Here is a 13355-nt window from a genome sequence, read left to right on the forward strand (position 1 = left end):
AATAAGGAAGGACATCATTGTCAATTAAAGTGGTTGTACCGTTTAATTATAGGTTGTTTACAAATCAGATAACAGGATGGCTACAAAGGGATTTTCTTACTTTAAAAGCAGTTGACACATTTGGAAATGAAAAAACTAGAGCAGTCATGACACAAGGAGGCATACTCAATGAAAACCACAGCTCAGACCTCCCTTCTGAGCCCATCTAGTACCAAGCAGGAAACCCACAACCTGGCTACCCGCCATCCCTGGTACTCCTATAGGAGCCTCCTCCATTCGCTCCCTGACAACTTTCTCATTTGTTGAAAAATAAATGTCAGTGTACTATTAATCATTTTTTAAAAAGAAAAAGCAGAAAGCCATTAGGCAAGACATATTCCGAACTGCTGGTGTGATGCTGGCAGGGAAAGAAGGAGTACGCAGGCATGTCCTTGCCCTCCCTAGCCAGGGCAAGGCCTTGGAGAGGGCAAGCTGCTTCCATTTCTCACACACTTGGAACTCTCCCTTCATGTCACTTGTCCCACTGCCCTGAATGACTTCATGCATCCCCACCCATGGATTCTGGAAGAAGAATGCTGATAAACTGGCCCTTACAGAGGCCCTGCTGTTCTATGCTAACTCAATGCAACTATGAGACAAAAAAGGAGTATGGGATAGATACACAAATGTTGTCACAATGGCGGTGGGTGTTTCGAATACTGGATAGTATCCAGAGCAGCCCCAATGTCGTAATTTTTGGTCTGTAGAAGCCTGGTGAGCCAGCCGCCTTCATCCGAGAACCCCATGGACAGCATCTGAGAAAGCGACTCAATCAGCCGGGGGTCAGCCTCTGCCAAACACAATCCAGAAACCATAAGAGAACATCACTGAGCCCCACCTGACCCCAGACACAGCAGCATTCTGACCTTCACCAGCAAGCACCTAGTATCTTCTGAGGGCCAACCTTTCCATGGGATCCTTTACTCTCAGGAACCCTCAGAGTCAGGTTCAGCAAGCTTTTCCTTTATAAAGGAAGAATAAAATGTTTAGATAATAAACATTTTAGGCTTGCCTTAAAAAGGTTGGGGGGCGGGCCACTGGTGATTGAACTCCTAGATTTTTTTTTTTAACCACTGAGCTATATCCCCAGCCCTTTTTGAGACAGGGTCTAAGTTGCTTAGGGTCTCGCTAAATTGCTGAGGCTTCAAACTTGCAATCTTCCTGCCTCAGCCTTCACTGGGATTACAGGTACACACCACCATGCCCCACTTATGCTTGCTTTGCAGGCTAGATAGTCTTGACACCTCTCTGCCACTAGAGCCAGATATGTAAACAAAAGGATATGCTTGTATTCCAATAAAACCACTGCCAGGCATGGTGGCGCACACCTACAGTCACAGCCATTAGGGAGGCTGGAGCAGGAGGATCACTTGAGTCCAGGAGCTCAGGGCCAACATAGGCAACACACTGACACCCTATCTTAAAACGCACATGCGCACGCGTGCACACACACACCCTTTATTTACAATGATTTTTTTATGTGGTGTTGAAGATCAAACCCAGTGCCTCACACGTGGTAGGCGAGCACTTTACCACTGAGCCACCACCGGAGCCCCAACGCTGAAATTTTAATCTCAAAGTCAAATATCTTTAACTTTCTCCCAACCATTTAAAAATGCAAAAATAATTCATATATAGGTCAGTTTGCTACCCCTGTACTCTAAGGCAGAGAAGATACATATTAGAGCTCAAGAGTTGAATATGGCCTAGAGATAATTTACTCAACATCAGTATGACAAGTAGGAGTCATAGCTGGGTATCAGCTGCTTCTCTAATTCAGGGTGTTCGCTCTACAATGCTACATTCCCCACCATGCCCTGCTTTCTATGCTGTGCACTTCCCATGTTGGCCTCCACCTTATCTCCATGGGGATCTTAGCAGTGACCCCATGAGATAACAGTGCAGATGGTCCAAGTCCAATGCCAAACCCAGTGCAGGCTTCTGTTATTACATTTGACCCCAGCACTTTTTGTGTTTCTATTTTAAGACTGGTTGTCATGGGCTGGGGTTGTAGCTCAGTGGCAGAGTGATTGCCTAGCATGTGTGAAGCACTGGGTTCAATACTCATCACCACATAAAAATGAATAAATAAGATTAAAGTATGTGTCCATCCACAACTAAAAAATAAAAAAGACTGAGTGTCATTAGGTTGCTGAGGCTAGCCTTGAACTTGTAATCCTCCTACCTCAGCCTCCCAAAAAGCTGGGATTATCAGCATGTGTCATGGTACACATATCACATCTGTCTTAACTCTTGGTCTGGTGTTAAGTTTTAGAAATTACTAAAATTAATCAATAAAAAAAATTACTAAAATTAGCTTAGTTTATTATCTCACTCAAGATGGACATGAGAGGACAAAACCAACTCCTACTTTTCTTTCATGTCAATAAACAAGCCCCAGAGTAGAAGCCATGCCATTCTTTTGATTATGTGGCTGAAATCAGATAACAGGACATTCTCAAACAAACCTGAAATCAGGGGCTGGGGTTGTGGCTCAGTAGTAGATTTGCGCGCCTAATATGTGTGAGACACTAGGTTCAATCCTCAGTACCACATAAAAATAAAAGATATTGTGTCCATCTACTACTAAAAAATATTAAAAAAAAAAAAAAATACCCAAAATCACTTACCTGGTGGAAGATGTGGGTACAAAGCAGCTTCCTTCAGCCCTGTGGGTCCTTCCTGGGAAGGGTCCAGAGAGCTTGGCCCTTCTGATTCTGGCATCTGTAGAGACTGCAGTTCACCTGTAGATGGGTCCACTTCTTTTGAAGACAAGTGAGTCCAGTCCTCATCTCCTCCCGAACAGTTATCAGACTCCATCTGTTCCTGGAATATACCTCACCATGAGCATACAAAAGATATATGACAGGCAACCTGACCACACCACTAATTCCTAGAAGAGACCATGTGGATGGAGGTGGGGCTGCTTATCTGCCTGTCAGGCTGGCAAGGAATTACAGGCAACAGTGACCTACTCGCAGAAAACAAGTATTTTTTCTTTACAAAGTTCTAGCAGAAGATTCACAGAGTAAATTAATGCCACAGACATGACCCTGGAACAGTGATGGGGCCCCTCAGGCTGCATAAGTGCTGTGGATGAGGCTGAAGGACAAAGGCAGAAGGCACTAGGTCAGTCAGTTTCAGTTGGAAGGAAGGGAGCAGGCCTACCTCAGGCTGTCCCATCGACTCCAGGGCTATCTTTTTCATTTGCTCTGCCAGCGATTGTGCCATACCCTCGCCATTCCCATCTGGTTTGTTGGGTTCAGAAGAACAGCTGCTTGGCTGAGAACTACACTTGTCTTCCATGCTGGAACTTTCTGGGGAGACAGGTGTCAGGCGGCTTCTTTTCCCTCCATGCTCCACATCAATATCAACTTCAATACCTAAAGGCAGAGGAGGAAACAAAAGCTATGAAATCCCAATGACCTACCTGCAGATAAGATCTCAGTGTCTGGGCAGAGTTTGGTGGTGCACTCCTATAATCCCAGCAGCTCAGGAAGATGAGCCAGGATTGCAAGTTCAAGGACAGCATAGACAACTCAGTGAGAGCCTGTCTCAAAATTAAAAACAAAAGATCTCAGTGTGTTGGGAGACTGTGGCCTTAGGAAACTCTTACACTCCAGCACTGCATGAGGGTTGGGTCTGTGGCACTCAAGCCCATCTCAGGGGCTGACCTGCTTCTCCCAATAGTATGGTTCCAAATCCTCTTGAACTTCTAGAAATACTCTGCTGTCATCCACTATACTGGACCTTTCCCTTCTTCCAACTTAGTAAAACATTAACTTCAGTTAACATTCAAGGTCAATGAAGCCTAAAATCCCACAGAAAGACCTTGTTTTTCCTAATCAAGCAGGACAAAGGGCTGCATAGCAGGCAGGGCCAGACTCTGAGGACAGGGTGAGGGCCCAATACTACATGTGGCCAGAAGGCCCCAGCCATGGTGCTAGAGACATGACACCTTGTGTCTGCGTGTTGGGGCCTCATGACAGGACAGATACAAATTCAAACTAGTATTCAGGTCTGGAAGGCAGGCAGACCATGCAAGCTCAATGTGCAGCCTATGAGACTGGACAGGCTGCTCTCTGGGAAGGGACACAGCTCCTACAAAAAAACAACCTTCTCCTTTCTCCTTCATCCTGGAAGTGCCCTTTCTCTCTCTCCTTCCTATATGCCCCTGCTTTCTTTTTTTTTTTTTTTTTGCAGGACCAGGGAATTGAACACAGGGGTACTTTACCACTGAGCTACATCCTCAGCTCTTCTTATATTTTTATTTTAAGACAGGATCTTGCTAAAGCTGAGTCTGGTCTTGAACTTGCCTACCTCAGCCTCAGCCTCCCAAATTGCAGGAATTATAGGAGTGTGCCATGACACTGGCCGATCATTTTATGAGTATGGAATTCCAAGTTGAAAATCATTTTAGCTCAACATTTGAAACTCACTGGTTGTTCTACTGTCTTCACGCTGTGTTCTTTCTATTCCCAAGCTTTTGGAGTTTCAGAAGCCCTTCTGTTCCCAGGGCTCTAGTAAGTTTTGATGTGGGACTTGCCTCCAGAGTCAATGGAATTACAAGCATGTGCCACCAAGCCCAGCTTGCTTTATACCTTTTTTGCATGACCTCTCCTTACTGTTACTTTAGAAGAATTTGCAGAAAGATTGGGCTGGGGGTGTATAGCTCACTGGTCCAGGACTTGTCTAGCACATGCAAGGCCCTGGGTTCAATCCCCAGTACCACAAAGAAAAAAAAAAAAAAAAAAGTTAGGGTTAGGGTTAGGGTTTTTTTTTTTTTTCATTCCAACTTTTCATTATGAAAAGATTCAGACAAACAGAAAAGTTGAAAGAATAGTAAAAAGAACACTTATAATTTCCATCTTTTTTAAATGGGTGTAGGATGCATATCTCCTATGAAAGGATCAGAGGAATTATAGAATTAGGGGTTCCACAACTGGATAATTAAACCCTGAGATTTCATTCATTATAAGAATGTTCCAAGGCCGGGCATGGTGGCACACATCTGTAATCTGGGAGGCTGAGATGGAAGAATCGCGAGTTCAAAGCCAGCCTCGGCAACAGCAAGGCACTAAGCAACTCAGTGAGACCCTGTCTTAAATAAAATACAAGATAGGGGTGGGGAGGTGGCTCAGTGCTTGAGTGCCCCTAAATTCAACCCCCTGGTACAAAAAAAAAAAAAAATGTTCCATAGTTTGTGGCCTGCTGCCCCCAAAACCTGTATGTGCATTTATGATGAGAAAGGGCCCTGCTGCTTTGTATTCCAGATGTCAATGACTTCTGAGCCAGGAGCACTGCTGGCCTTAATGCTATTCTCATTCAGTTGGCTCTCATGGACCTGCCAAAGGCAGGCCTTGCTCTTTACCTGAAGTCACCAACTCACTACACACACACTGCCTTCTGGAAGGTCACTGCTAACTCCTTCCCCTTTGGGGGCCTCTGCTCTGGGAACTGTCCCTTCAAGGAGGTTAACACGTGAGTGACCTACATTTAGTTCCTCATAGACAAAGGAAAGGAAAATACTCATGACTTCAATATCCGAGTCCAAGCTGTTCCTTAAATGGCTCACCTCGATTAAAAATATCCAGTCATATTTTCTGGAAACTTTCCTTGGTTTGTAGAGTTCCAGGCTCCTCCCTAGGTAGGAAAAAGCCTATTCCATTCACTTCAAAGACCTGCAAAGATCTTTATTCTACTTCCAAAATATCTCTGAGCACTTCCAAAAATTACTCCCAGAGGTGCTAAGTGGCGAATCCAGTTGAGTCCATCAGCATAGATGGGTCTCAGTGGGTCCCTGAATGACCCAGGAAGCCTCCAAAACACAGAGATCCCAACCCCACCAAGACCTACTTACTGTAAACAAGGAGGGTAAGGGCCAGGGGATTGGAACTATTTCAAAGTTCCCACCTGAATCTAGACTTGGTTTTGTAACTTCCCTCAATGGCTTTTTATTCTGTTTAAGGACTTTGTTTTTCAAAATAATTTTATTAGGGCTTCAGGTGATGCTCAGTGATAAAGTGTTTGCAAGGCTCTGGGTTTAAAAAATTTCTTGCAACACTCAGGATCAAACCCCACTCACACATGTTAAATAAGTGCTCTACACCAGGGCTGCATCCCCAGCTCTTTTTATTTTAAAGATAGGGCCTAATGAAGTTGCCCAAGCTAGGCTAAAACCTGTGATCTTCCTGCCTCTTTCTCTCAAATAGCTGAGATTATATTAATAATACTTTTAATAGTTTCTACCCACCAAAATGTATATCCCAAAAAACCTTTATTGGTGATTTTGATTCTCACCATGGCTTGAGAACCAATGCTGATTTACTTATCTTCCTGAGAAGCTGTCCACAGTCCCTAAAAGCCATTTTATGGATGAACATCCTTCAAACCTTAACTAACATCTTTCAAACCATGACAATGGCCTAAGTGAGTGACAGACGGGTCTGCACTTATCTCCCAATTACAACCGATTACTGCTCTACTATGTCCTCCCCTTTGGAAGCCTTAAGAATACCAATTCTAGGGCTGATGGTATAGCTCAGCAATAGTGTGCTTATCTAGCATGTGCTTGAGTTCATCCCTAGCATCACAAAAAAGAAAGTTCTAGCTGAGCATGGTGGTATACACCTGTAATCCCAGCAACTCAGGAGTGTAAGGCAGGAGGATCCTAAGTTTGAGGCCAGCTTGGGCAACTTAGCAAGACATTGTCTCAAAATAAAAAATAAAAAGAGCTGGAGATGTAGTTCAGTGGTAGAACACTCCTGGGTTCAATCCCTAGAACTGGAGAAAAAACAGAATGGCCTTAGGTTAGAGGAGATCTCAGTAGCAGCCATAGGATGAAGTGGCTGGTGGGGACTGGGTACCCCTTAATCAGCATTCTTTCAGACTTTGGACAGGCTCCAGGTGCAATCATGAGTTCTCTCTTCATTTGCAATCCTGGATCCATCAGAATCTCAAACCAGAAGTTGCCTGCCTTAGCCAATTCTCTTTGTTACAAAGCTTAGCCCCATAACACCTACCTCCTGGCTCTAAAAGGATGTGGCAGACGCTTCTGAAAGACTCAGAGATATTCCACGGGAGCCCATGCCTAGGGTCAGGTTACAGCAGTCTTGGAAGGGCACACTGCATTCACCCACCCCACCTACCTACTAGTCTGTGCCCATAAGTACCAGAACCTAGTATCAACAAGAGGACCTAACTCCGTTATCTCCTTTTCCCCCATACCAGCACTCTGGTAGCACTCAGGTAGCACCCAGGAAATGGTTGGGGTTTGCAAACAAAAAGGAAGCAAACATAAAAAAGCATCTCAACTAAGTACTACTCAAATCCTCAGATCCAAATGCCAAAACTCAACTTACAGAAAATTCAGATATTTGTTCCCTACAGACAGAAGTTGAAAGCCAGCCCACCTCCATATCAGGATTATCCCATTGAAATAGTCACTAATTCCACTTCACTTGGAAAGATCAAGAATTTGTCAGGGTATTTGACCTTGATACCCAGGGTACAAAGGTTGATGTGAGGTTACAAAACCATGCCAGTAGATTGCCCATTCCTCTGCAGCATTTCTGGTGAAAGTTGAACAAAGTCCACATGTGCACTGAGTCACCAAACCACTCAGCTGATCTTCAAGAGGAACAAGAAAGCTCACTTACCCAGAGGGCTGAGGGCAGCTGCCACGCTCTCCCCTACATTCTTGAGGAAATTCACACTGGGATCCTCCGATGGACCAGAAGCTTTTGTTTTTACAAACAAAAATATCTTTAAGTCAATACTTTTGATACCCTTAGAGTCCCAGCACCTTCATGACAAGGTCCCTATCATCCCAGGTAGTCTCCATCCTGGACAACTTGTCCCAGCAGCCCACACTTGGCATTTCTCTTCCTCCCACTCTCTGCTCCTCAAGCCTACATGGGCCACGTCCTGGGCCTCTCTGTCCTCTCTGACCCTGGTGTTCCATAACCCTGCAGGATATTGACCAGGTCCTAGATATGCCACTTAAAATCAAACAAACATTCCCAGAGGATGAGATGAATCCAAGGACATAGTAAAAAAAAAAATCAGAATGAAACCAGAATCCCAAATTTTAGAATACAAACATATTCCTAAGTTTTTAACTTTGTGATTGTGTTTTGTTTTGCAGTACTGACTTTCCTGACAGCTACCACAAAAGACGGAAGTACACATCAGAGATCCGGGGGCTGGGAAGGCCTCCCTACCTATACCTCAAGGGCATCTCAGGAGGGCAGCCTGGTAAGGCAGGAAGGGACATGCAGGTGAAATTGGTGGCCTTGGGCACTTAGGCACCTAGGTTTTCCCATTTGTCAAATGGAAATGATACTCTATTTCTATAAGACTCTTATGATTAAATGACATTTGAGCCCCCACTGTGGGCATAGCAGGAATTCAAGACAAGGGGAAGACTTGGCTAAGGGTCCTGCAGCTCTGCTGGCCCTTCCACAGTGCACATGGGCTGCCTGGCTACTCTCCTACCATTCAAAAGCCAGTTCAGACACCAGGCTCACCTGATTCTGCCATGGGGTGGGGGCGGGTATCTCCCGCTCGAGGAGGACGTGGGCTCCAGTTTCCTGGTGGACCCATCTCCCAGCCTGGCCACCCGAAATGCCCATGTTTCAACTTCCGGAGCCAGCGGCTATGAGAGAAGCCCTGGGGAGGAGTAAGCAAAGGGATATTGCAGTGAGGGTCCAGGGTCACAGGCTCATATCACCCTGAACTTACCCCAGGGCTACAGAGGGCCTGCTTACCTCAGAATGGTGCCCAAAGGGGCTGGGGAATACAAGTTTGCTATGCTCCCTGTGCATGCCCTTCCCCTCACAGACACCACATAGGTCATAGTCTGGGCACACACTACACTTATAGCGAGTTCCCACGACAGGCCCATTACAACCATCACAGATCACATTTGGGTGCACCATGCTGCGGGGTGCCTCCTGAGCACATGGGGCACGGTGGTCTCGCCGGCACTCCTTCTTCTCTGCAGGGAGAGGGGAGAGAGAGAGCAGTTAAGTGAGGCCTCCCTGAAGGCCTCCCCTTCCATTGTTACTATAGGGCTGTCAAAGTCAGCAAGGTTCCAATCCTGCTGAGTCTACTCAGAATTCAGGTCTTCAGGTGACAGCAATAGAGCAACCTAAGAACCTACTAGGAGCTCCCCAGGCCCTCAGCCAATTAACCAGGCATATATAGCCCAGGCAGCAGAAGAGCAGTTGAAAGCCTGGCCTTTATCTTTGGCCTTGGTCCTGACCAAAACCCCATGGCATCAGACCCCATTCCCTAGGGAGAACATGGACTCAAAGAGGATCAGGTCAGATATAGGGATATATTTACATGTCCCTGTCTTAGATAATCCTCAGTTTCCTACCCCTTCTTTGGAAGAAAGTCAAGCTCTATTTTTACTCAGCAGGAAGCACCTGGTATTGGGCAGTACCCCAGATCAGCCTTTACCTTTAATGTAGATGCGGAAGATGTCTTCCTTCACGTAGGACATGGCCATTGTCAGCTCCTCATCACTGGAAAAGGCAACCAAGTCTCCATCCTCATCTAGATTGTTTAAAAGACAGCATCTCAGGGCTGGGGATGTGGCTTAATGGTAAACACTTGCCTAGCATGCCCTGAGTTCGATCCCCAACACCACCAAAAAACAAAAACAAAACCAGCACTTGAGCTCCCAGGCTTCTCATCTGGACATAAGTTACTGAAATGTGCTCATGCCAGTGCTGAAGGGTCACTTGTGAGACTCTAAACTTTGAGCCAGGGGAAGCAAAGGCAAGAGACAAGATTGCCCATTTTCTCTGCCACTACCTAGACAGTTAAGTGCTCTAGCCTAGAACCTGGACACAGCTACATGCAGAAGGCAGAGCACATGTACACAGAAGCAGCAGCAACAGCTATCTGCCTGCCATTCAGCCTCTAGGCCAGCTGATCCTTCAGAAAGATGCCCCTTCAGTCCACACCTAACCAGGCCCAGGCCCATCTTCAATTGTGGGAGATCCCTCATGCCCTGCTCTTGAAAGTCCTTTCTCCAAGGCCTTGGGCTTTAGGAGTAAAAGAGATTACCCCATCTGCCTGCATCCCCCCCTGAACAAAGCTTTAAAAAAAAAAAAACAGTATTGTTATATGGTAAGTACTTTTATGTTAGCTCAAATGATTTTAAAGCATCATCATGCAGGCCAAACCACACATTATATCTGAAGGCTGGGGTGGGCATGGAGATACACACCAGCTACTAAAGAAGCTGGAGCAGGAGGATTACTCGAGCCCAGGAGTTCAAGACCAGACTATGCAACATACTAAGACCCTATCTAAAATACAACCACCAAAAAAGATTAGGTTTACATCTGTAGGCTGAGCCAGGCCTATAAGCCCCAGACAACAATTATCTACCCTGAGAACAGGGGCAGCCCCAAAAGATGGAAACAACCCAAGTGCCAACCAACTAAAGATCAGATACACAAAATGTGGCATATCAACACAATGGGATATTATCCTATAACTGTGGAACTTTTTTGGAGGGGAGGGGTGGGAGGTGCTAGGGATTGAACTCAGGGACACTTTACCATCCCCAGCCCTTTTTTTCATTTCTATGAGTCAGGTCCTAGTTGCTGAGGCTGGCCTTGAACTTGAGTATCCTCTTGCCTCAGCCTCCCAAGATGCTGGAATTACAGGAGTGGGCCACAGCCCTGGCTCAGTGAACACATTTTGCTTAAGTGAAAAATACCTTTGCAAGACTCCATTTTAAGACTTCATTTATATAAAATTTCCAGAGCAGGGAAATGAATAAAGTAAATTAGTGGTTGCTTGGGGCTGGGAAAGATGGGATGATGGGGGATGACAAATGAATAAGATGGAGTTTATTAGGGCTGGGGCTCAGTGATAGTGCACTTGCCTGTGCCTGGCATGTGTGAGGCACTGGGTTTGATTCTCAGCGCCGCATATAAATAAAATAAAGGTCTATCAACAACTAAATAAATAAATATATGGAGTTATAAGGTGATGAGGTTTCTAATACTGATTCTGATGATGGCTCTACAAACCTGAATCCTAAAAAAAAAAAAAATCCTCATAGAACCATACGCTCTAAATGGGTGAGTTATATGGTATGTAAGTTATAACTCAATAAATTATCACACAGAAAAAAATTTTTTTTCAAGAACAGAAAGAGCCTGGCAAGTACAGCCCTTCTGAGGGAGGTCCCAGCACCGACCCCACCCAGGGGCGGGCCTTGGCCTGCCCCTTCCAGCCACAACAACATTCCCTAACCCCACCTCCCGGCAGCCATCGACCACACACAGCAAAAAACGTGAGTTTTTGGGGGGTGTCTCAAGAACGTTTTGATCGCCTCCCTCTCTCCACAGCCTGTATCAAACCTAGCCACCGGCGTTATGCGATCTGTCCCCGATCTCTCTCCCATCGTCATGCTGGAGCCCGCCAAGCAGGAGCCCACAGGAACAGGCCGCACTACCCTGACTCCCTCGCACCCACACGCTTGTTTACCCTCAGCCCCTCCTCCACGTCTGCTCTACCCGGGCTCTTCCGGGGTATTATCTGAACCCACCACCTGGCGTTAGCAGGACCAGACTAGGCAGCGAGATGTCAGTGTAACCTGAGTGTCTGCCTGACCACCCTGTCCCCACGGGGAGCCAGAGAGGACGCCCCGGCGCGTCCTTGCCAAGATCTGCAACATCATGGCGGGGGGATGGGTGACACCTTGCGCCCCCCAGGCCTTAAAGCCCCGCCGGGAGAACCTGACCGCACCCAGGCTCAGAAAGGGTCGGCACCGAGCCTTGGTTACCAGACTGACACCCGAAGCCCAACTGGCGACCCATGCAGGCCACCGCCCACCCAATGAGTGGCCAAGGCAGTCCTCCGCCACGGCCCAGTACGCATCCACGAGAAGGAAGGAGGCAGTCACCCCGGCCCTCGCCAGCGTCACCGCCCCCTGGCCCGCTCACCGCGGTAATGCGCCTGGAAGCCACCCGGACGCAGCGCGGGGAACAGGGCGGCGACCCGGCTCAGTAGCCGCTCGCAGGGCCCTGGGCCGGCAGCGGCCTCGGCTTCCGCCTCAGGCTCGGGGCTGAAACAGAAGCTGAAGCGGCGGATCTCACGCGCTGCTTCCTCCTTGCCCAAAAGGTAGGCCTTCACGGTGAGCGACGCCATTACCACAGATCTAACAGCAGGAACACAGCTGGGTTGCGACTGCCGCCGTCGGCGTGCGTCTTTTATAGAAAACGCGGGCGGTCACGCCCCTCTCGACCTCCTGGGGGTGGAGCCTCTATGCGTCTGACTCCGCCCCCCACAGTCGGGGCCGCTGCGCGTGAGCCTCCCTGCCTGGGCCCCGAGCTCCCTCGCCTATCTTCTGCCACCCCCTCCGGATCTCCCAGGCCCACTCATTGCCATCCCCTCTCTTCACTACCCCAAATGTATGGGGGACCCCAAGAGTCCTTCCCCGGTGTCTATACCTGGGTGAAGAGATTGGCTGGGGTCCTGTCCCATGCCTTTCCCAGGCCTGGGCCTGGCAGTGACTCAGCAATGTAGTCCCCAGGCCAAAGGGGATGCCCAGGCTGGATACCAGAAGGCTCATGGGCAGCACCATGGGCACAGCACAGCTGGCTCCTAGTGTGCTCTCCCCACACTCCAGTGTTGGGTGTCTAGGGAGGCAGTTCACTGCACAGCCCACACCATCCCCCATGACCATCCCCTAAATGGGTTAAGGGACAGACCCTCAATTCAGGAGCACCAGAGAAGTTCCTAGGTTAATAATGGGTTTGAGAGGTACTTTGGGGTAAATGTTGGTGAACCCCCCCACCCACCTCTGGAAGGCCAGAAAGAGCTTCCTGGAGCATCAGTGACTACCAGCTGTTCACTATAGCCCAGGACTCCTCATAGGCATTCAGATTCCCACTTGTGAGCACTGAGTTCAACCAGCAAGTGTGGGCTCTCAGGCAGCCAATAGCCCTCTAGCTTTGAACCAGGAAAGCTGTTTTATGTGACCAGTTTGCAAGGCCTGGAGAAGGGGGGGGTGGGGTTGGAAGGGTGTAGGCAGAAAAGGAATGGCACCCTAGGAAGTCTCCAGAATCCTGTGAGTGGGAGGTCAGACCTGCTGGGTCAAACTCATATCTTTTAGGGTTGGGTTTATGGGACCAGAAAAAATTCCAGAATTGGGGAAACCCAAAGACCAAACGAAGGCTAGTCTGGTGTGAAGGTGATTTACCTGTGGGAATACAACTGGGGCTTAGTCACGTTTTACTGCTCCTGCCCAGAGGGATCCATAGTGGGCAAGAATTTGCACCCATGTC

General features: G+C 47.7%; 1 protein-coding gene across 1 annotated transcript; it reads right to left on the reverse strand.

Moving 5' to 3' along the window:
• Window positions 1-17: 17 nt before the first annotated feature.
• Sqstm1 (sequestosome 1) lies at window positions 18-12262 on the reverse strand. Its single transcript, XM_046457044.2, has 8 exons — window positions 12012-12262; window positions 9505-9600; window positions 8808-9037; window positions 8568-8709; window positions 7698-7778; window positions 3208-3422; window positions 2670-2865; window positions 18-829 (listed from the first exon to the last, which is right to left on the reverse strand). The coding sequence occupies exons 1-8, from the start codon at window positions 12214-12216 to the stop codon at window positions 672-674; spliced, it is 1323 nt and encodes a 440-aa protein (XP_046313000.1). The 5' UTR covers window positions 12217-12262; the 3' UTR covers window positions 18-671.
• Between the last annotated feature and the right edge of the window lie 1093 nt (window positions 12263-13355).

The sequence above is a fragment of the Marmota monax genome, unplaced genomic scaffold, assembly GCF_021218885.2.
Source record: "Marmota monax isolate L192 unplaced genomic scaffold, Marmota_monax_Labrador192_F-V1.1 WCK01_AAM20220418_F8-fsc00263, whole genome shotgun sequence".
In the NCBI taxonomy this organism is placed as follows: domain Eukaryota; kingdom Metazoa; phylum Chordata; class Mammalia; order Rodentia; family Sciuridae; genus Marmota; species Marmota monax.